Source organism: Eschrichtius robustus, chromosome 6 (genome assembly GCF_028021215.1).
Source record: "Eschrichtius robustus isolate mEscRob2 chromosome 6, mEscRob2.pri, whole genome shotgun sequence".
NCBI lineage: Eukaryota > Metazoa > Chordata > Mammalia > Artiodactyla > Eschrichtiidae > Eschrichtius > Eschrichtius robustus.
This window is the reverse complement of record NC_090829.1, coordinates 143,810,765-143,832,233: the sequence shown is the minus strand read 5'-3', so window position 1 is coordinate 143,832,233 and position 21,469 is coordinate 143,810,765. Positions and strand designations below refer to the sequence as shown.

General features: G+C 54.2%; 1 protein-coding gene across 1 annotated transcript in view; it reads right to left on the bottom strand.

Moving 5' to 3' along the window:
* Nucleotides 1-21,469, bottom strand: part of UMODL1 (uromodulin like 1) — a 59,827-nt gene that overhangs the window by 9,513 nt on the left and 28,845 nt on the right. The window contains exons 10-18 of the mRNA XM_068545785.1: nucleotides 17,576-17,713; nucleotides 16,229-16,472; nucleotides 15,873-16,087; nucleotides 14,531-14,788; nucleotides 12,341-12,453; nucleotides 9,405-9,618; nucleotides 6,656-6,793; nucleotides 4,648-4,967; nucleotides 426-571 (exon numbers count right to left, since the gene is read on the bottom strand). Coding sequence (XP_068401886.1) covers nucleotides 426-571; nucleotides 4,648-4,967; nucleotides 6,656-6,793; nucleotides 9,405-9,618; nucleotides 12,341-12,453; nucleotides 14,531-14,788; nucleotides 15,873-16,087; nucleotides 16,229-16,472; nucleotides 17,576-17,713 — 1,786 coding nt within the window. The remainder of the gene's footprint in view (nucleotides 1-425; nucleotides 572-4,647; nucleotides 4,968-6,655; nucleotides 6,794-9,404; nucleotides 9,619-12,340; nucleotides 12,454-14,530; nucleotides 14,789-15,872; nucleotides 16,088-16,228; nucleotides 16,473-17,575; nucleotides 17,714-21,469) is intronic.

Genomic DNA, 21,469 nt, shown 5'->3' with positions numbered 1-21,469 from the left:
ACTCCAAAGAAAGATGGAATTAAAAGAAGACCACCCAAATGAGAACAAGAAAAGAAAGGCTATTTCTTTTTGAGCTGGCTAGAGCTGGGGTCAGCCCCGGTCACTAGAGTTTGGTAGAGACTCAAAGGCAGGCAGAGGAGGGGTGAGCTTCACAGGGGAAACAGGGAGACAGGCGTGCCCTGATGGGGGCGTCCTATGTGACTGGCTAGGGGAACAGATCTGGCTTTCCCTGGTTGGTTCTAAACTGGAAATGGGGACAAATCTAGGGAAGCTGGCAGTTATTAATCAAGTCTTGGCCACTGCCTTTTGTATGTTCAGTCTCTCAGAAGGGTCCTCAAGTGATTAAAACCCTAAAGAAACCCCCAAGTGATGGTGCTGGGAGGAACGTGAGCTGCAGGGAATTGGGGAGAGACCTCTGCACTCACCCCCACTCCGGGGTGTAGCCCGATGACGTCAGGAGGTCATTCTGGAAGGCACAGTGGATGGGGCTCAGGATCTTCAGGTGATGGATGATGCCCTCTGGGGACAGGTCATTCCTCAGCGTGGTCCTCACCACCGTATTCGTCATGTTCTGAACACAGACGGGAAACGAGTGAGCTCCCGGGCTACAGCAGGCCCCCGACATGGCTACGGACCACAGTTCTGGGTGCAGGGGTTGTTTAAAGCTTATCCACCCAAATATGAAAACCTTGACAACTTTTTCCCAGTATAAATTGCAAAAGAGAACATAACGTCGTGACATCTGGTTTAGCCTATTTCCTGTATCCGCTTTCTTCATTAAAAGAGAACCAGAGGCAGACCAGATCAGATGATACCCCAAACAATAGATTAGATTCTTCCCCAAATAATCCCCAAGTACACTTCTGAAAATTAGAGAGCAAGCCCTCACCAAAGAAATCGAGTTAAAATAAATTGGTTAAAGTCTGCAACTAAGAAGTACTAGGGATGTCATGTACAACATGATAAATATAATTAGCACTGCTGCACTTTATATATGAAAGTGGTGAAGAGGGTAAACCCTCAGAGTTCTCACGCCAAGGAAAAAAGTTTTTTCTATTTCTTTAATTTTGTATCTATATGAGACGACAGATGTTCATTTAAACTGTAATAATCATTTCATGATGTATGTAAGTTGAATCATCATGCTGTACATCTGAAACTTATACAGTCTGTATGTCAATTACATCTCAATAAAACTGGAATAAAAACTTTTTTAAAAAGAATCTTTAGCTCTTGGATATTATTAGTCTCTCTAAGTTTTTATACAGATGCTGAAATTAGAATGATTGAAAGTCATAATAATTTTTAGAATTCATTTTCCTTGGTAGAGATTCCTGATGCATTAGCTTCTGGGAACAAAGGTGGATAGGTTCTTAATTGAACGATCCAAAATGGAAACATTTAAACACATTTGAATTGACGTTATCTTCTTTGTTTGCTTTTTAAAATAAAGTTCTTGTGTTTGTATCTCATATTTTTAATTATCTGCATGATGTTTACAGGTCCTGTGGTTGCTTCAGCTCAGAAGCAGACCCTCATTCAGCACATTTAATTTTACAATAGCCATGAAGCCACACCTCGAATTGGGCTGTATTAGAGGCACCAAGTTTAGAACATGTGTCCTCACGGTGGTGGACATTATGTGCCTTGACTCACTTTGAAAAATGCCTCAGAAAACCTGGACAGTCCCCTGCTTTCTTCACAAGAATTTTACACGTATTTATGAAGATGATTCTGTACTTCGTGAATCTCTGGGGCACGGGCTAACTTCTCTCTTCCTAGTCATACTCTAAACCATCTGAATATGGTATATCAAACTGAGAGGTGAGACCTTAAATTTAACTTTTTTTAAAAACAAGGAGGTCAGTAAAATTTAACCCCCTTCCCCCCAAAAAAGAGGAAGAACCTGCTAACCGTACCTAATCTGTTGTATTTGTATAACTAAGTCTCCAGGGGGAGTCTTAGTTTTTGACAAATTTCAAAACACAGAAGAGCTCCTGTGGTTTCCAGGGCCTGGATGACTCATAAGAGATGAATTTCCCTCTGCTCTGAAAGAACCCTGAATTTTACTGAATTTAATTGCTAAACCAGGTGTTCGTCTACCACGGAAAAACAAGCAAGTGGGAGAGCCGACGCCTGCAGCCTTGTGTCTGTGCCTCCGTGTAGGAGGTGCTGGCTCCCCCGAGGGCAGCCTGGCCAGCCCATCGCACCTGAGCACTGCGGGCAGGAGTGTCTTATTTTCTAGCATCTGTCACTTGAGGTCTGCAGGTCCTGCACCAACGTGGACCTGAGAACCACAGCGGCAGCTCTGCCCACACCCGCGCCCGCCCCCTGCCAGCGTGTGTGCAGACTCTGGCTCAGAACTGAAGTCGCCCACAAGCTGCGGCCCCCCGCACTCCGCACCTCCCACCATGGCTGCTCGCCCCATCTCCGTGCACCCACCTCCAGGTGAGAGTCTTAGGAATCTTTAAGAAAGAGAAGCCAAACCCTGGTTATTTTTCAGTTGTGCTGGCTGGAGGGCTTGGAGGGGGACTGATGAAGGATGTGGTCACTGGAAACGTCCCAGCTGGCCCGTCAACCCAGCGGCCCTGTGTGTGGGTCTGAGGACCACCCCACCCCCGTCAAGCGGCAGGTGGAATCACGCCTGAGGGCGGCCAGCCGGGCCCACAGGTGCGCGTGGTCCTCCAGCTGCCTGGGCAGCCCTCGCCCCGGGTCTGGCCTCCAGGCAGGCTGGTACCTTGGAGCTGCCGTTGTCCCTGTGCCCTGTGTCCCCTGCCTGCCCTCCCCGGGTCTCTTCTGCGAGAAGTCTCCCACTGTGTCTCCCCTGCCTCCCCTCCCCAGGGCCCTTCCTACTGAAGCCCACGCCAACTCTGAGCCCTTCAGCCCGCGATGTCGCCTCCCTGTGCCCTTGACCTGGGGTCATCAGCAAGCCTAGCCCATCCAGAGCCTGGGCTCACCTGCTCCACGAGGGAGCTCACCCAGGGCTCCAACCAGAGCCTCTGAGGGTGTGGGTCCCTTGCCCACCCCGTGCCATTGAGGCCCCTGGAGAGGCAGAGTCGCAGAGGCCGCAGGGCTGGTCCTCGGAGGCCAGGAGACCTTGACCTTGACCACCGCCCCCATAGACCTTGGTGAGCCTCCAGGTCCCACTGGTTAAACGTGGATGACAACCCCTGGCCTGGGGGTGATGAGGGGGCTAGACACCCAGCCAGCAGGTCCTTGGGGTCCTCAAAGCCCGGTTCCCTCTTCACCCCTGTGCTAGGAAGCAAAGCTGAAGACCCTCAGCCCCACCCCCGCCCAGCCCAGCAGCTCAGCATCCCTGAGGACCACCTTCCCCCAGTGCCATGGCCGGGCCCCTGCTGAGACCGTCCCCCAGCCCCCCTCCCACAGGAGGCCCTTCCCCTTCGGGCCGCCGTCCCACCCAGGGCCCAGCCATCCCACTGGCCAGAGCTACTCAGACACCCTCCACCTTGTAAATCCTCCCCCATTTCTGGCCTCCCTCATCCGGCTATCTGCACTTGCCCCCTGGGGTCGTGGTCCACCCCCCCATACACCCCTTGGGACCACTTCAGCCTCCTTCCAGAAGGCCCCTCCCCACCCCGGGCCCAGGAAGCCCAGTCCCACCCTGCTCTACCGGGTGATGGCACCTCCCGTGCCAGGACCTCACGTCTCTCCAGGGACAACACCACCCAATGCTGTTTCCGCTCCCCCCGTGCCCGGCGCTGGCTGGACCCATGGAAGGTGCTGCCCGTCGGCCTGGCGTGGCCTTGAAAGCAGTGGCCAAGCGTGGGGAGCGGGAAGGATGGGGGGTGAGGGGTGCAGGAGCGTCACTGCGGCCTAGAGGCAGCATTTGAAGACGCAGGACCTGGAGCCATCAGCCCACCACGTGATGGACGCTGCAAACCAGAGGTGCTGACATGGGCCCAGGACCCCCAGCCCAGAGCCACCCCAGCACTCGGGGAGGCATGGGAGCCCCTCTCTGCACATGAGATGCGAATGCCTCCCGGCCAGGACAAGCCCACTCCCCACATTGCGCCATAGAGGAAAGGCCCTCAAGTAAGGAGATTTTGGATGGGCCACGGCTCTCCAGCCACCCCGCATCCCCACCAATGCACGGGCATACACAACCGTTCACACGTTCTTCACAAACACACTCCCACATGCACACACATGCTCGCCAACACACATGCACACGGACACATTCTTATACACGTGCACGCATGCGCACACACACGCTCGCCTACGCACATGCACACACGCACACTCACCTACGCACATGCACACGAACATGTTTTCATACGCGTGCACACGTGTACACAGGCACACACATTCACACACAGGCTCCCGGCTTTCCTGCCCTTTCTCCTCCCCCACTGGCTCTCCATCCCGCCTGTGCATCAGAATCACTGGGAGGCTGTTGTAAACCCTGACTTTCCACCAGAATCCCTGCACCAGGGTGCAGCCTGGTCCCCGGTGAGAGCTCGGTCCTATTCTAACCCTTGGCTGGGTCCTCCTGCACTTAGAGTTGGAGGCCTCGGGGTGCAGGGTCTTTCCGGCCCCCCAGGCCACACGCGGACCCTCCCTGGATCGAGATCCAGACTCCCAGAGCCCCCTCCCCGCGCCCCATGGTGGGTCTGAGCCCGGCCTCACACTCTGCACGACGGTTCCGCACTCGCCCCACGCGGTCACCAGGATCACGTGTGTGCTGTTGTGGTCGCTGACATTGCAGGACGGGTGTCCCAGGTACAGGGAGGATTCAGGGATGGACTCCTGCTGCAGGAAGCGCTTCTGGATGGCGATGGCCACCTTCTCGATCTCACAGAGCACCCTGACGGCCCCGGTCAGGTTCAGCCGCGGGGACAGGCCCTGGGGGGCTGGGCGGGCACCCTGCACAGAGGCAGCCCCAGGTCCTGCTGGGGTAGGGGGCTGCTCTGGGCCGGGGGTCTGGGATGTGTTGCCAGGAGAGTCGCCTGCAAGGCACGAGGAGACAAAGGCATAGCGTGGGTCTGTGCTTCGGGACAGCCATGTGAGCCTGGCCAGCGAGGTGGCACAGGGCGGGGGCGGGGCAGGGGGCAGACAGCAGGTGGACCACCCTGCACCCTGCAGCAGCGCACACCAGGGTCGCACGTGCCAGCAGAGCCACACACATGCGTGTTGCATGTTCCTGCCAGCCCAGGCAGCTGGGCCTGCCCTGGTTCACCGTGGCCCCCGTGGCCGGGGGACAGAGGGGTCCCCTGCCCTCCCAGACTCTCCCAGGCTGACACTGGGCGTGTGCTGAACCCATGGGCTTGGGATCCGCCATCACCCCTGGGGGCCCCTGAGTCTTATCTCTAAACTGGGTTAATGAAGTTTACTCTCTGGATCCTTGCGTCCCTTGCTCCTACTCCAGCTTCCTGCTTCCCTAAAGCAGGCTGGGTTTTGACCTCTAGAAGAACACGAGGCTCTGTAAGAGCATCCACCGTCCTCGGAGGGCAGACCCAGGACACGCCTCAGCCCTCCCGGAGCCTCCTCTACGGCCCGGCTCTGCCGCCTGCCACCCCGGCACCTGCCCTCTCATCTCAAGGTGCTGCTCACCTGGCTCCCCGACCCCAGGATGCAGTCCAAACCCCTGCTCGTGGCGTTCACAGCCTTCTCAACTGGCCTCACCCGGCCTCGCTGGGCGGGGTGCTACCCCTCTCTCCCACCCATCTCCTGTAGGCACCACGCTGCAGCCAGCCCACGCTGCGTGCCTGGACCATGCCCGCCTTCAACAGCTCTGTTCTTACTGTTGCACCCACCCACCACACCCTGCCCCACCGCAGCCCCCTCTGCTGGTGCCGTCTGAGCCATCCTTTAAGACTAGCTCGAAGACACCTCTTCCAGGAAGCCTTCCCTGACCACACTCACGGGACTGAAACAACTTAGTCTCCTCAGGGCCTCCTGCTTCTGCCTCAAGTAGAGCATATTCCATATTCCTTGAGACACTGTGTTCACTCCTATAAACATCTGTCTCCTCTACTTGACTGCAGATCCCTGGATGGCAGGGGCCATCTCAGGGTCAACAGTGAATCCACGAAGGCCCCATTTAATGGGAAAAGTGCTGCGTGGACAGTGGGGCTGAGTAGAAACGCTTCCATGTCATGTGTCATTTGTCACACAGGCTGTATGTTTAGCAAGATCATCTTTTAGCATCTGAGAGGACGCACCTGAGTTGATGTGTGTATTTTCTCATCAAGGGCATCAGAAGAAGCACTCGGAGATGAGGCACCGCCCAGAAGGCTGGAGGGATGTGGAAGGATGGGGCGGCACAGGCACGTGCACACGTGTACACACACACACACACACACATGCACACATGTGCGGTACACACGTGTGTACACACATGCATTGTGCACATATGCATTGCACACGTGCGCACACATGCACGTGTACACATACGCATTGTGCGCGTGTGTACACACATGCATTGTGTGCATATGCATTGCGCACGCTGCACACATGTATACACACATGAATGTGTGCACGTGTGCATGCTTGCACGTGTGCACACACACGGAAACTTGCCCAAGACATAAAAACATGCCAATCTCGTTTAGAAAAGACGCACTTTGGGGATGAATGTCCTTCAAAGAACAGACTATCTGAGCATATTCCGGACAAGGGATCCTGAGACTATTACCTTCGCAGGGTCTTCCAGAATATTCCACGGGGAGGTCGGGGGTGCCTCCCTCGCAGCTGCAGGTGAAGGACCCCAGGCTGTTGCGGCAGGAGGAGCCCGGGGCGCAGTCGTCCTCCCCGCTGTCACACTCATCGTAATCTGCGGCGTTTAGGAAACAAGACAGGAAACCCTCACAGGAGGCTTGAGCATCGCGGCTCTGCCCACTGTTTACAGGCAGCCTGCATCTCGGGAACCAAGGTTAAAAGTATCAAATGATAACAAAGATGGCCAGTTCTGGAGGGTTCGGGAGACAGGGCGGTACCCCGATTTTCTGCTGGGGATGGGGGTGGGAGGCAGGTGGCAGGAAGTCTGCAGGGGCTGTTCTGGAAGGAGGATGATGGGGGCGGATGGGAGGGGGAGAGGGTGCAGGCAGCTCAGCATCCCCTCAGCTCCCTGGAGACCAGGAGACCAACGGGCCCCACCTGGACCCTGGTATCAGGCAGAGGGACCCCGGCACACACTTGCTTTCATCTCTAAGCTCAATTACCTTATGAACCATAATGCGGCTTTACTGCAGAAAATGGATAAAAACCAGGACAGCTTAGCAAAGAACATAAAATCCCCCCGTGAGGCCACCTCCCAGGTGTAAGTGTTTGCATGTTGGTGTATTCCTTTCCAGCCTTTTGAAAGGCAGACTGCAATGCAGCTAAGATCACGTTTTATACACAAATGTGAGTCCTGCTTCCATCCCATTTCCTTGGGTCAGGAATATTTTCTATCTCAGCAAACCTCATTTTTAATAATTGCCTGACAGCCCATGGCATGGATTACCAAAATTGACTTACTACCTTCCCTATTACGGGACTGTGGGTTATTTCCAATCTTCTGCTTTTAAAGTAACACTGAGAAGAATGTCTTTGCATGTAAACTATAGTCCACATGAGTTCTGTTTCCTTAGGATGGAGTCCTATAAGTGCTATGATCATGTGCTACATGCAATAAGCAGGATAAAACATTAAGGAAGAAAGACAAATATCATATGATATAGCTTATCGGTGGAATCTAAAAAATTGGTACAAGTGAACTTATTTACACAACAGAAATAGAATCACAGATGTAAAAAACAAACTTATGGTTCCCCAGGGGGTGAGGAAGGGATACATTGGGAGATTGGGATTGACATATACACACTACTAGATATAAAATAGGTAATTAATAAGGACCTGCTGTATAGCACAGGGAACTCTATTCAATACTCTGTAATGACCTATATGGGAAAAGAATCTAAAAAAGAGTGGATAGGTATATATGTATAACTGATTCACTTTGCTGTACAGCAGAAACTAACGCAACATTGTACATCAACTGTACTCCACTAAAAATTAAAAAAACAAAAACAAAAAAGCAAAGTAACAAAAACCAAAAAACCAAAAAAAACAAAGTGGATGAAACATTTTTAAAGCTCTTGACAAATACCAGGAAGTGTGAGCAAATCCTATTCTCCCAGCGCTGTGTGCAGGGGCTGCTTCGCTATCAGGATTATCTTTAAAAAAAAAAAAATTCCTTGTAGATAGGCAAAAAGAGTAACTCATTTTAATGGGAATGCCTTTGATTCTTCCATCTTTGTTAGTCGCGTGGGAGTCATCTTTCACATATGGTCTATTTGGGTCTTTTGTGCCTGTGGCTATTGGGTTCCTAGTATTTTATTACCAATGTGTGTGATCGCTCTTTATTTAGGATATAATTCTTCATCAGATTGTTGAAATTACTTTTTGGTTCACTGCTTGCTTTACAATGGTGACTGTTTTGTTTGACATGAGAGTTTTAACTTTTTATAGAGTCAAATAGTCCAGGCTTTCCCTCTGCAGGCTTAACCCTTCTCATTCCAAAGATCAGAAAAATATTCATCTATATTGTCTTTGACTTTACCCATACACGTAATTATAAGCTTTTTATCGTTTATTCTCAGGCATGCTATGTGCTAGGGTCTGAACTGTGTGTCCTCAAAATCTGTGTGTTGAGGCCTTGACCCCCAGTGTGACTGCATTTGCAGGTGGGCCCTTTAGGAGATAATTAAGGTTAACTGAGGTCGTTAGGGAGGGGCCCTGATCCGACAGGACTGATGTCCTTATAAAAAGAGACAGCAGAGTGCTCCCCCTCTACACACACAGAGGAAAGGCCATGTGAGGACACGGCAGGAGGGCGGCCGCCTACACGTCAGGAGCGGGCCCTCACCAAAATCAGCCGGCACCTTGATCTTGGACTCCCAGCCTCTAGAACTGTGAGAAAATAAATGCCTGTTGTTTCCATCCGTGGTATTTTGTTACAACTCCAGCTGACTAATACAATATGAGAAGAGACTCTAAATTGCTTTTTCTCCCTGCTTTTCTTTTCAATTATTTTTCCTAGGATCTCCTTGGAAACTGTGCTTGGGAGGAAGTCTGACAGCAGAGAGGGACCTGTCTGCCCTCAGCCCATGGAAGAGCAGCAAAGGCGGGAGGGGCAGGACGCAGCCTGCAGAAAGGATGCAGCGTCCCCGGGAATCTTTGCAGGTTCACCCGAAGACTTTTCAACCCTTAAACCTTTTTTTTTAAAAAAAAAAAACATAGGAGCAATAAGAGAGATGAGGGTCCTATCTGTTTCGCATTCTCATCTAATGCAGGGAAGCCCCCAAGAGGAGGCGCGTCTTTCAGAAACAAAGCCAGTGGCTAGGATTTCACTGCCTCTCCTTTGCAGAGTGAGCCGCCATCGGGGTCCGGCCTCCGCCTACCCGCTATGAAGGGGTCACCTCCGACCACCTCCAGCAGAGGGGCATTCTGAAAGGCGGCCAGGAACGTGGCAGACACCTCCCGGACATCCACGTCTGCGATGACCAGCAAGTTGAACTCCACCACGACGCTGCCGCTGGAGATGCGGGTCACTTCCACACGCACCCCACCTGTGTCCAGGTGCTGAAGCATGGAGGCTGGCAAGGAATTCCGCACCTTTAGAGAAACAGGTCTGGTGAGAAGAACCACGTGCCGAGAGAGGAAAATGGGGTCCTCGTCCTAAGGTGGCTCCTCTGGGGATTGCAGCCAGCAGCAGCGCTGGCCTTGGGAAAGATGTCAAGGCCACAGGTCAGTTCTGCCTGAGTCCCCAGGCCCAGCACGAATGCCGGTGGGGTCTGAGGCACGGAGCCCTGTCCCCCAACCAGAGCCAGCCGGTCAACATGGCGCTAAGTGCCAAAGCCCCCCCGCTACGGGGCTTGTAACTTGGTAGGGGGCTCACAGCGGCATTTAGGATCCGCTGCTCTTAGCTCAGAGCCCTGGAGGGCAGGGCTGAGCAAGTGGTCCTAGGGAGGGACACCACCTCCCCGACTCCATTTTTTCCAGGACAGTCCTTGTGACCCGCATACTGCAGAACACTTCCCCTTCCTTTCTTCCTGCTGCCTTTCCGAAAACTGCTTCCCCGTGAGCACCCTACTGAGACAGATAGTTCCTGCCTCTAAAAGCCTTGTTCGTTATTCCATCAATTTGGACAGAATCCTACATCACACACCATATTATTCCATTCTAGCCCATCATGGCCAAAATGCCCAGAAAGGTACCCAATCTTGTAATGAGCTTTAAGTTGTGCATATAATGCAAATGTGCTATGGAAGAGCCCACCTCCACGGTTTGCCCTCACAGAGAAAACCTGGTCTGCATCTGAACTGCATGAGGTTCAAGGCACAGGCTCGTGGATTCCCAGCCTCGGGAAAGCCAGTGTGAACAAGTCTGTTGTCACCCATCAGAGGGTGCAGATGCCCAGGAGACCCCAGAGCCTCCTGCAGTCACATGGCTGCCACCTTTATCATTGGAAGAGTTGGTCTTCTCTCTCTCTGTCTCTCTTTCTCTCTGGGATTTCCAGAGAGGGATCTGCCAGAGTCCTGGATTAATATCACTTGTATCTGCATTTCAAGCCAGTCTCAAAGCGAACTGAGCGAACTGTTCAGCGAACTGTTCCTGTCAGTTGCTAGGAACTGACAAAGAACAAAGTGACACATTAACCCACAACCTCCCAAAATGTGTCCTACTGTCCTATGTAGGTGTTAGGTTGCATAATTATTTGCTATCCTGAAACTCTAGACAGACAAAAACTGTCCCCCTAAATAGGCAAAAGATGAAAAGTTTTAAAAAGGAGAGATTAATCAAGGAACTTAGGGTACCACTGAAGCTGCCTCATGTGACCACCAGAGCTATGTGAACTGATTTCAGTGACTGTTGTTTAATGTGACGTGTAACTATCATTTAACCTAAGGAAGATTTGATATTGTTGTTTAATGTGACGTGTAACTATCATTTAACCTAAGGAGGATTTGATACACATATGAATCAAACCATCAACAGCTCTTGAATCCACACACTGGGCCAGAAGCTGGGGACCTCAGAATAAGTAAAGCAGGATCCCCGATCCCCAGAATAAATCAAGCAGGATCCCCGACCCCCAGAATAAATCAAGCGGGATCCCAGATCCTCAGAATAAATCAAGCAGGATTCCAGATCCAGAGGAGTCCCAGTGGGGCAGTTCCTGGAGGCAGCATGACTGTTTTATCAGGAACGCTGATGGGATTGAACGGAATCACCAAACAGCGCGGCCGCCAGCGTTGCTAAGGCTAAGGCGCCACCGTGTTATGACTCCACCAACAGGTGGCGCTGCCGAGCTCTCGCTAGTCTGTGTCTTAAACCCCCAGGACAAGGAAAAGCTAAAATGTATGAGACGTCCTCTATGCAAACAAGATCATGACAAATGCATTCTCTGTTCATCAAAGGGTAATCTAACCACCAGCAAAAAGAATATTGAGATTGCTCTTCTAACTAAATTGTAACAATATACCATCCCAAAGAATGCCAGTGGGTTGGCGGAGGGCACTGCAAGGAAGAGTAGGAAAAAGAATTTTTTTAAGGTCGGATCATAGTGGCATTATTCACAATAGCCAAAAAAGTGGAAGTAACCCAAATGTGCATCAATGGATCATGGATAAAGAGAATGTGGTCTGTCCATACAGTGGAATACTATCCAGCCATAAAAAGGAATGAAGTTCTGATGTTGGTACAGCATGGATGAACCTTGAAGACATTATACTCAGTGAAATAAGCCAGACACAAAAGTCACATATTGTATGATTCCATTTCTATGAAATACCCAGAACAGGCAAATCCATAGAGACAGAAAACACATATCTGGTTCCAGGGGCAGAGGGAAGGACAGATGATGAGCTAATGGGTTTCTTTCTGAGAGGATGAAAACTTTCTGGAATTAGCTGGTGGTGATGGTTGCACAATTCTGCAAATACAGTCTAAACCACTGAATCGTGCACTTTAAAAGCGTGAGTTTTACGGTATGTGAAATAGATCTCAATTTTTAAATTTTTTTCTTTTTAAGGCCGGGGGAGGCTTTCTGCTCTACGGGGTCCCACATCAATAAAGAAGTTTCACTGAACAGGAAACGATGTGAAGTAAGGATGCAGCAGAGGAAAAGGTTGTGTCTCCCACCTGCTGATGTGTCTGTCTAATGGCAGATCCAGGACACAAAGGCACCACACCAGAGCTGGAAGTCCCAGCTTCCTTCGGAAACGAGAAGTCTATAGCACCTTCAGGTCTGGGTCCCATTTGGCTGCCGCCAGGATGCTACCACCTCCCTCCTTCACATCCCAAGAGAAAATAAGGACCGATTCCACCAACTTACCATCCTAAAGAATAGCTCTAGGAAGGCCTGGTACTCCTTGCTGCTTGCGTTGCGGAAGGATTCTGAATAATTGACGTTTGCTATTCTGACTTTTCCACTGAGCTTCTGGGCCGCTGCAGAATGGAGAATAAACACGTTTGCAATCGTATCAGGTAGCAGATTACCATCTCTATCTTAATAATAGTATTTTCACGTTGGCCAGGAAGAACATCAAACTGAGGCTGATTTGCACTCTGTAAAGAAGGAACAGCGCCTGGTACGCACAGACACAGCCCCCAGCTCCGGAGGACGACGGGACAGAGGCTGGGCGCAGAGGGAGACCCTTCCGGAGGCCGCGGAACCAGCTCAACCCCTGCGTCTCTCTCCTGCCTGCCTGGAGAGAGTGTGGCAACAACTGGAGAGTGTGACCTGACCTGAAAGCCATCAGGAGCAGGAAGGTGCACCGGTGAGAGCAGAGGTGGACCCATCTCAGGCCGGGGTCACACACGCGCGGGCCACTCCTCCCCGTTACCTGTGCACGAAGTGGCCACGTAATTCACCAGCAACCCGGGAGAACTCTGAGAGTGAAAGGAGGCACGATCCGGTAATGATGCCGAGGCTCAGCTGTACGCCAGCTGTGCAGGCAAACCAGGATATAGATAGTGTCGCCTTGCCGTGCGTCTGCTTGGATCCCGCAGCTCAGGACAGAGCGCCCAGAGGTCCTGCGGCAGCCAGCTCTCGCTCCGCCATCCCCACAGCCCTGCCTCTCCCTGCTTCGCACTGGTCTGCTCCATCTGAATCTTCTCCCTCCGAGTAGGGCTTCTAGGAGTACGTGGTCCAGGAACATCGCCCCGCTGCATGCTGGGTCCCGAGTAGCAGCCGTCTCAGTTCTTGTTCAGTGATTCACCAGGTATCTGTGAAGCCCCTGCTACGTGCGGGGTATTCTGGGCAGTGAAGGAGGAAGGCTACGTTGTCCTGTTGGGTCTGAGTGTCCCTCCCCCAGGAGCGTGTTGCCCAGACGTGTGACAGACCACAGAGCTGTCCCACTATGCGTTCCTGGATGAACCCCAAACCCTGTATCTTCAGGATCATGGCTGTCACTGTGCCTGAGGGCCACAGGTCCAGACTCACAACAACTGGATAGTGTGACCCGACCTAAAAGCCATCAGGAGCAGGAAGGTGCACGGGTGAGAGCAGAGGTGGACCCATCTCAGGCGGGGGTCACACGGAAGTGCAGGCCACTCCTCCCTCCAAGCACGGGTGAGACCTTCAGATGGCAGATGTACACGAAAGCCCAGCACCAGCTCTCCTCTGGGGCTGCCCTGCCCGACCGTCCGGCCAGCAGCGACCTCCACTTCTCCAGCTTGCCATGAACTTGCACTTGCCTTCATCACCCACATCTCCTCTCTAATTTCCCAGTTCACAGCTAATTCGTATTTTCAAGCATATAAAAAGAAGTTCTAAACGTTTATGACTTAGGCATCCCCCAATGGGTCATCTTAGGCATCTCCCAAGGGATGTGCACCCCATCTCAAAGACCACTGTTATCAACTCTTAGACAGTTGCCCAAGATTTGAGGACTAATCTGCAATATCAGGTCTGCCCTTGGCTGTTCAGGTAAGCTGGACATCCAAGAAGATATGTGGATGAAAAATGCTAATGAGGAGAAAAGAGGAATTTTATCTGAATATATAACTATTGACAAGGATCAGCTCCACCTTATCAGAGGCTACGTTTGACTTGCTCAGTTCTACTCCCCTCCCTTTTACTCTGCGGCCCCAGGCTCAGTGGGCGGGGACGGGGGCACTCACAGATATGTCCATCATCATCCTTCCTGAAAGCCAAGTCCAGGTCTGTTAGGAGTGAGGATGGTCATAGGAAATGGATAGACTAGCACTGCACCCATTTCCCTGCCACGTACCCATGAGGACACAGATGAGCGAGCGTCTGCAACCTCTGCAGAGTCTGGAGCGCTTTGCAAAGCAGCCTCTTTGTCCACCACCTGTCCCTGAAATAAGCCCCGTCCTGTGTGGCCTTTGACACCAGCTGAGTATGAAGTGAGCCAGACATTCCTACACTGAGAGGAAAATGGAATCCCAACATCCACAAGTTCATGCGGCTATTTTAAACCTTAACCCACCAAAAATCTTTTTCATGCCTTTTCTCCTCCCTTTAAGAACCAATGGCAAAAGTGTTTCTGAAGCCTGTTACCTGTCCTCACTTTCAGACGGGCTCTGGCACTTTCTTTTCCACATGCTTTGGCCACGATCTCCACCAGGTACAAAACGCCAGGCTCTAGGCCAGACAGTGTCAGGCTTGCGTTCCGGGTCTCCAGGTGCACAGTGGGGGTCCGCTGTGAAATCAGGGTGAGCTGGAAAGTGGGGCGCAGGGTGAGATCCGCCAGCCATGCCACGTGAAAGCCCGTGCTGGTCACATTGGAGACGATGACCTTTCTGATGGGCATGGGAGCTGAGAAGTGGAATATAAATGCCCTGATTAAAATCAGTCCAACGTTCCCAGGAGACAGGAAGGAGAACCAAACCCCCTCCTCGGGGACATGAGAGTCCTCAGGGGAGGCCATCCCAGGGGAGTCAAGTCCCCCAGCTGCCAGCTGCACATGTGGATGCAGAGTCCCTGGACAGCCCCTGAGCCCTGGGCTCCCAGGGACGGCACCCCTGCCCCTTAGGTTTGCTCTGTGTCCACCCCTGAGGTCCCGGGACCTCTGGCAACAAAGTTTTCTTGAGCAGGTTCTGGGCGGCTCCTTCAGAGCGGCTGCCCCCCTCAACCCCTGGGCAGACTTCCCAAGGAATCAGCATGGTGGGCTTTGCTGGCTACAGACCATTGCTATGGGGGACTTGGGTGATTTACGTGGGCTTAAGAGCTTAGTTTTGGATCTAGCACTGTGCAGCAGAGGAAATGCATCCACGGAGCTGCATTTAACAGTTGGATGCAATCCAGGGCCAGGCTAGCTCAGTGAGCTCACACAGGGATGCCAAGGCCACCTCCCTCCGTGGGAGTCGCAGGGCCAGACCCGTTCCCTGCACAGAGTGGCTGCCTGTCTCCTGGGGTATCACCCAGGGGTCTTGGTGATGGCTCAAGCCTCTACAAGTAATGGGTAATGTGGAACTGCCGGGGGTCAGTACGGCTGGGAGGGTACAGAGCTGCTGGGGGAGCTGCAGCAGGCTGGGGGGGGGGGGGCGCAGAACTTCCGGGGAGGTACAGAAAGGTTGGGGGCCCAACCCTGCTGGGGGGATGTGCCCCGTGCTCAGTGCACTTAATGCAACACATGCCCAGCTTCCTGCTCCAGCTGTTGGCAACCGGGAGGCTTAGGAAGGGGGAGGCCCGGGCTGGAGAGAAAGTGGGGAGACCAAGTCCTCACCCTTACGAGACCGGAAGCCGACTGCCAGGGGACAGAGCTGCACTGCGCTGGGTTTGCCCTACCCAGTGCTGCTGGACTGCCCGGGACTGGACGACTGCGTGAGCCTTTGCCCAAGGGAGCTCACACACCAGCAGCTCCACGTGGCCCCTGAGACGCACCCTTCCTGCCACTCACCGCAGGCTGGGGTCTTCAGAGATGCAGGCGTGGTGGCCGAGGTCAGGTCTGGGGAGCCGGAGGGTCCAGGGTCTGAGTTTTGTGGCCATACGGGGTCCAGAGATACTGGTGGTGTGTCCCTCGTCGGGAGGCTGGCGTGCCACTCAACGTGGTCCATGGGGCCCTGGGTAGGAGCGGGCCGGAAGTGCGGCTCCGTGGTGGAGTTCAGGGGCAACCATCCAGGGGAGTCTGGTAGGCTGTCCATGGCCCCAGGAGGGGAGCTGTGGGTTGGCCCAGGAGCCCGGGAGGAGAAGGTGGTGCCAGCCACCCTGCTGGCCGTCCACCAGCTGGTCCCCAGGCCTGGGGCCACGCTGGCCTCCTCCTCCACGGCTTGCCCAGTGCTGTTCCTGCCATGACCGAGCATGCCGCTGACCCCTCTCCTGGGTGGGAGCCCTGGGGTCCAGGCCTGGCCTGCTGCAGTGGTGCCCCACGGGTATCCAGGGGACAAGGGGGACAAGGCGGGGGTCTCCAGGCCGAGGGCTGTTGTTTCTGTGCTGGGACCTGGGGCTGTTTCGCCTGTCACCGGAGATGGCGCACCACCCGTGGGGCTCACCGCATCACCTGCCGAGACACATCGTCTCTCAGACGGGGCATCTGGTCTACTCTGGTCAAGAGCTCCCCCACCCCCAGGTGACCTTAAGAGGGGGCACAGGCTATCCCCACGGGTGGTTAAGAATGTTTGACACGGCCCATGTTCGTGGTCTCCCAAGAGCTCTCTCGGAAGGCCATGGAGTCTCTCCATTTGATCAGTGAGGATGCCGTGACCCCGAGATTAGGGGGTCCACCTGGGAGGCTGCAGAACCAGGACATAAACGCAAGGCTTGGTTCTTGCAGGCCTCAGATGGATCATGGATCCACGGGCCTTTGGGAAATTGGGATAATTTCCTCCAAATGTGTGCTCAGTGTAGGGCTAGGCTCTGGTCACTCTTATCAGCTTGCTGGGCGACAGAGGTATAAGAAAAAGGATGGGAGAAGAGAAGCTGTGTGGGTCTTAGGAAGCGGGACAATACACACAGTAGTTAAGGACTAGAGGCTTTCTCCCAGGGAACCATTCTCTGCTGCTTCTTCCAGCCAGAAAGCCTTTGCAGGGATGGCAAACAGGTAGCTGAGCACCTCTGCTGCCCACCCTGTGTCCAGAGCAGACATTGCTAGTTGATCACAGCATTTTAAGTCTGTATATGACCTCCTCCTGCTTCTGAACTCAGCACGCCAGGTAGCCCCAACAAGCTGATCAGACCTGGCCCCCAAAAATATTAGGGCAGAGACATGCCAAGAATGGGGCTCAGAGGCCCCACATCAAGGCCTTCTCCACGCTCACCGGGGCTCCTACACCATCTTGGGCTCCTGCCCACCCAGGGAGGGACCCCTGCCCCCAGGGGTTTCATCATGACTTTCTCTGACCCTTTCATTCATAAAAATAATTTAAAATCATACTTTCAAACGGCATTGGTATAAAGACTAGATTCGTAATTGATATTTACTGTTATTAGATTATGTTTTTCTTTTGATTTTAAAAGCAATTAAATCATTCTCATGGGCCCCTAACAGTATGGTGGGTCCCGGGCACTGTGCCCACCCTGCCTGAGGGAAGCCAACGCTGGTCCACCCCAGGTCCTCAGGGAGGGGGCTCAGCCCAGAGCTGGGGGCTTGGGGGTGGGGCGCACCGTCGCAGGCCCGGCCCGGTCTGGAGGGGTGGGCGTCCCTGGCCGTCCGGCACCGGCAGGTGTACGAGCCCTCGAGGTTGATGCACTGGGCTGCCGGCGAGCAGTCGTGCTCCAGGCTATCTGCGCACTCGTCCCAGTCTGTGGGCGGGAAAGAGACAGGACAGGAGCGGGTGAGAGAACAGCCAGAGGCTGCTCAAGCAGAGCGCGATGGTGGCAACTTCTTGCTGACCGTCTTTGCAGCGAACGACCAGAGGGATGGAGCAGGGCGTCAGTGAAGCCCTTGGCATCCAGCACCCGGGGCTGGCGGTGGGGTTCCCTGTGCAGAGCCCTCCCTGAAGCTCCTATTTGGGCCAAGGCGACGAACCGAAAGCCCGCCCTTGCCCACCTCCACCGCTGGCTGATCTGGGGGCAGGCAGAGGTTAGGGAACGTTGGGATTCCTGTGGAGGTATTAGCACCCACAGGTGTGAATATATTCCCCTCTTGTTTATTCTTTGTTCATAAGGTGCTTTCTCTTCCCTCTGATGTGCCAACATCCCCTCATATTTAGCGTCTCAAGAAAGAAACAGAAAAGTAAATGAGCCAGGAGGTATCCAGTTAGTATAACATGAACTTTCCAAGACACAGATAGGACGGCTGTAAATACCTCCTCCCCGAGTCTGGGAAATGACTGTGAGAGACCCCAGAGCCCCGTGCCCCTGGGAAGCCCTGACCCTTCTGACCTGGGCAAGGAAGGCTCAGTGAGCCCCCCAGCCCTATAAATCCCCCCAAACCCTCCCCTACCACCGTCCTTTCTCGGCCTCTGAACTTGAACTTATTTACAAAACAGAAATAGAGTCACAGATGTAGAAAACAATCTTATGGTTACTGGGGGAAAGAGGGGAAGGATAAATTGGGAGATTGGGATTGATATATACACACTACTATATATAAAATAGATAACTAATGAGGACCTACTGTACAGCACAGGGAACTCTGCTCAATTCTCTGCAATGACCTGTATGGGAAAAGAATCTAATAAAAGAGTGGATATACGTATATGTACAACTGATTCACTTTGTTGTACACCTGAAACTAACATAACATTGTACATCAACTCTACTCCAATAAAAAATAAATAAATAAAAATAAACCCTTAAGGAATCGATACTCAAGCTGTATTTCAGGCTGGGAGGAGCCGGGGGTCGGGGGGCAGTCTTCCCACGGCTCTAGAAATCCATCCTTCAGCCCAGGTCTGGCTCTACGGGTCACTGCCCGTTCCATCCCCGCCCAGGAGAGCAGGTGGTTGTTAACAGAGTTGCGTCTGCCAGCTGGGGGAGGCTGGGTGCCTCGACGGGGTGAGGTTACCCTTGGGGAGTGGCTACCAGGCTTCCCGAGAGCTGCAGGCGGGGTCCCCGAGCCAGGCTCAGGGCGCCAGCGAAGCCCGGACTTGGCTGGGCTTCAAGTCAAGATAAGGCATGAGTCCAGTTTCGTGCAGAGAAAACTCTGCCACTGGGTGCTCAGAGGCCCGTCTTGTGGTTTTCAGTTTTGCTTCATGTGATCTTCACAGAAGCAGCCCCCACCGAGCCCAGCAGACTCATCAGCTGATGCAGCAGTTACACCCCGACCCAGATCCCCCTGGAGCGCAGCCTGACCTCCAGGTGGCTCGAAAGTGCTGGGGCGTTAAGGCCAGGGCTGGAGCCAGGCTGGCCGGGCAGCAGGGCCACGAGGAGAGCGGAAGCCCCCGTGGAGACCTGAGCTCAAAGCGCAGAGCACTGGAAGTTATCTTGGGGAGGTGACTCCCCACCCGCTTCGCTCCGCCAGCATGTGGCTCAGGGGTTAAGTCTGAGTAAGATTCAGACAACTCTGCTTTGTCGTGTACAAAAGCCCGGGGCCTGGCAGTTCTTGGGTTCAGAGCGGGAGGCGGGTGTGCGAGCTGTGAGAGCTGCCAGGCGGCCTTTGCGCCTCCTGGGCCGCCAGACGAGGATGTGGACCAGCTCCTGGTGCAGGACCTGCCCTCTGCTCCTGCCGGCCCTGAAGCTGGGATGAGGATGTAGCCCACTTCCCGGAGCAGGGGGCAGCTGTGACAGAGCCAGGACTCCTGGCACAAGTAAACCCCCAGGAATGAGGCAGGGAGGCCCAAGGATAAGCCGCCCCATCCCTGAAAGGGCAGGCTCCGCGGGAGGCCCCAAACTGTCTTTGGGGCCCAGGTGGCCTTCAGAAGTGAAGCCTGGCCAGAGCCCTCAGCCCTTGCTGGGGGCCAGAGCCAGATTCTCACTCAAGGAGGAAGGTGGTCACAGAGAACTGGGTTCTAACGGTGGCAGGAACAGAGGCTGGACCAAAGGCAGTGCCACCGAGTCTGGGGAAAGCAAGCCCAGCCCAGCAGGCCAGGCGGACGGTGACAGTCCTGGGGCCAGGCTCCCTGCTCATGCACCATATCCCACCGCCCACAGAGGCGACAGGAAGGTCCACTGCGTCTAGGATGCTGTCAGGGGTGCGTGGCCGACTGGAAGCTTCGGGGAGCATGGCTAGGCCAGTCCTGAGATCACAAGAGAGGGCGCGGCCCCCCAGTACTGTGGTGATCCCAGGGGAACCCCTCACACAGAACAGTGCCGCCATCAGGCCTCGTTTGGCTGGCGTCTGCACAGAGCATGAAGGCACGAAGGGGCCACGTAGATGCACGTGGAGGCCCAGTGGGTTGTCTGCACTTGGAGCAAATGAGCAGGACGGCCCTTCCTGAGCAGATTTTAAGGAAGGGGAGGGGCGAGGGTGGGAGATCCAAGGGGAGCGAAGGGAAGGCAGGAGGGACGGAAGGTGAGGGCTCGGGGACACTGCAGGACTTTCCGGGCCTGAGAACTCCCCCGAGATACGAAAGGGCATCCTAGAGAAGAGTTAAACCGAAATGTCGGCGGTGCTGTCAGACGTGCGCCGGGCACCCCGCTAACCCCACAGCTGCAGAATCCCTTCATTTACCCTCCAGGGGGAATGGGTCAATCTTCCTGTCTCTCAGCTGAGCACACTGAGGCCCAGGAGGCGACATGCCTTGTACAGGGACCCACAGCGAGGGAGTGTCAGAGCTGGGATTCCAGCCTGGCCCGTGAGGCCCCCGCCCGCTGGGCAGTGTGAGCAGGGCCGGAGACCAGGCTGCTGTTGAGCTCTGGGCCTCCCCGCACGGGGCACGGCCCCCTGGAGGAAGACCAGGACACGTGGCCACCCAGTGAGCCGGGCGGGGTGGTATGGGCCTCGGGGAGAAGATGAGGTCGTGACAACATGACCGCCACGCTGCTGGGACACGTCGATTCACGGACGCGAGAGCTCCCAGATAACCCGGGAAAGCTCAGCAGTGCCAACACCACCATTTCTGTGGGCGTCGCTGAGGACAGGAGCTTTCTGTGCTGCGGTTTGTTGAATTTTTGCAGAATAACAATGAATGTGCTTCTCCAGTTCCCCGGCTGTGACTGCGGGGCTGGGGGCTCTGGGCCGGTGGGGAAGGCGGGGGACTTGGGTTCGGGCCTCCCCGGGTGAGGGCTGCGGCCCGGGGGCTGCCCCTCGGGCTCTGGATCAGGGAACTCTGTGCAGGGCAGAGCCGCCTCGTCCGCCAGTAACAGCCGAGGCCCCTCATGGCCCTGGGAGACCCTCCCACTACGGCCCTCAGCTCCGAAATGTTAGGCAAACAGCCTACTGTTTTCAGGGATGCTGCAAGGTGAGGGCCTGCTGGGGGCTCCCAACTTCCAAGGATACTTCCAGAACTTCGTGGGGGGGGGAGGCTTCAGAATGATGAACCCTGGGATATTAGCAATGCAGGGCACCTCTTCTTCCTTTGCATGAGTTTGCTGAGGCGGCCATCACAAACTGTCACAAGCTTTCAAGCTGGCTTAAAACAGAATTCATTCTCTCACAGTTCTAGACGCCAAAGT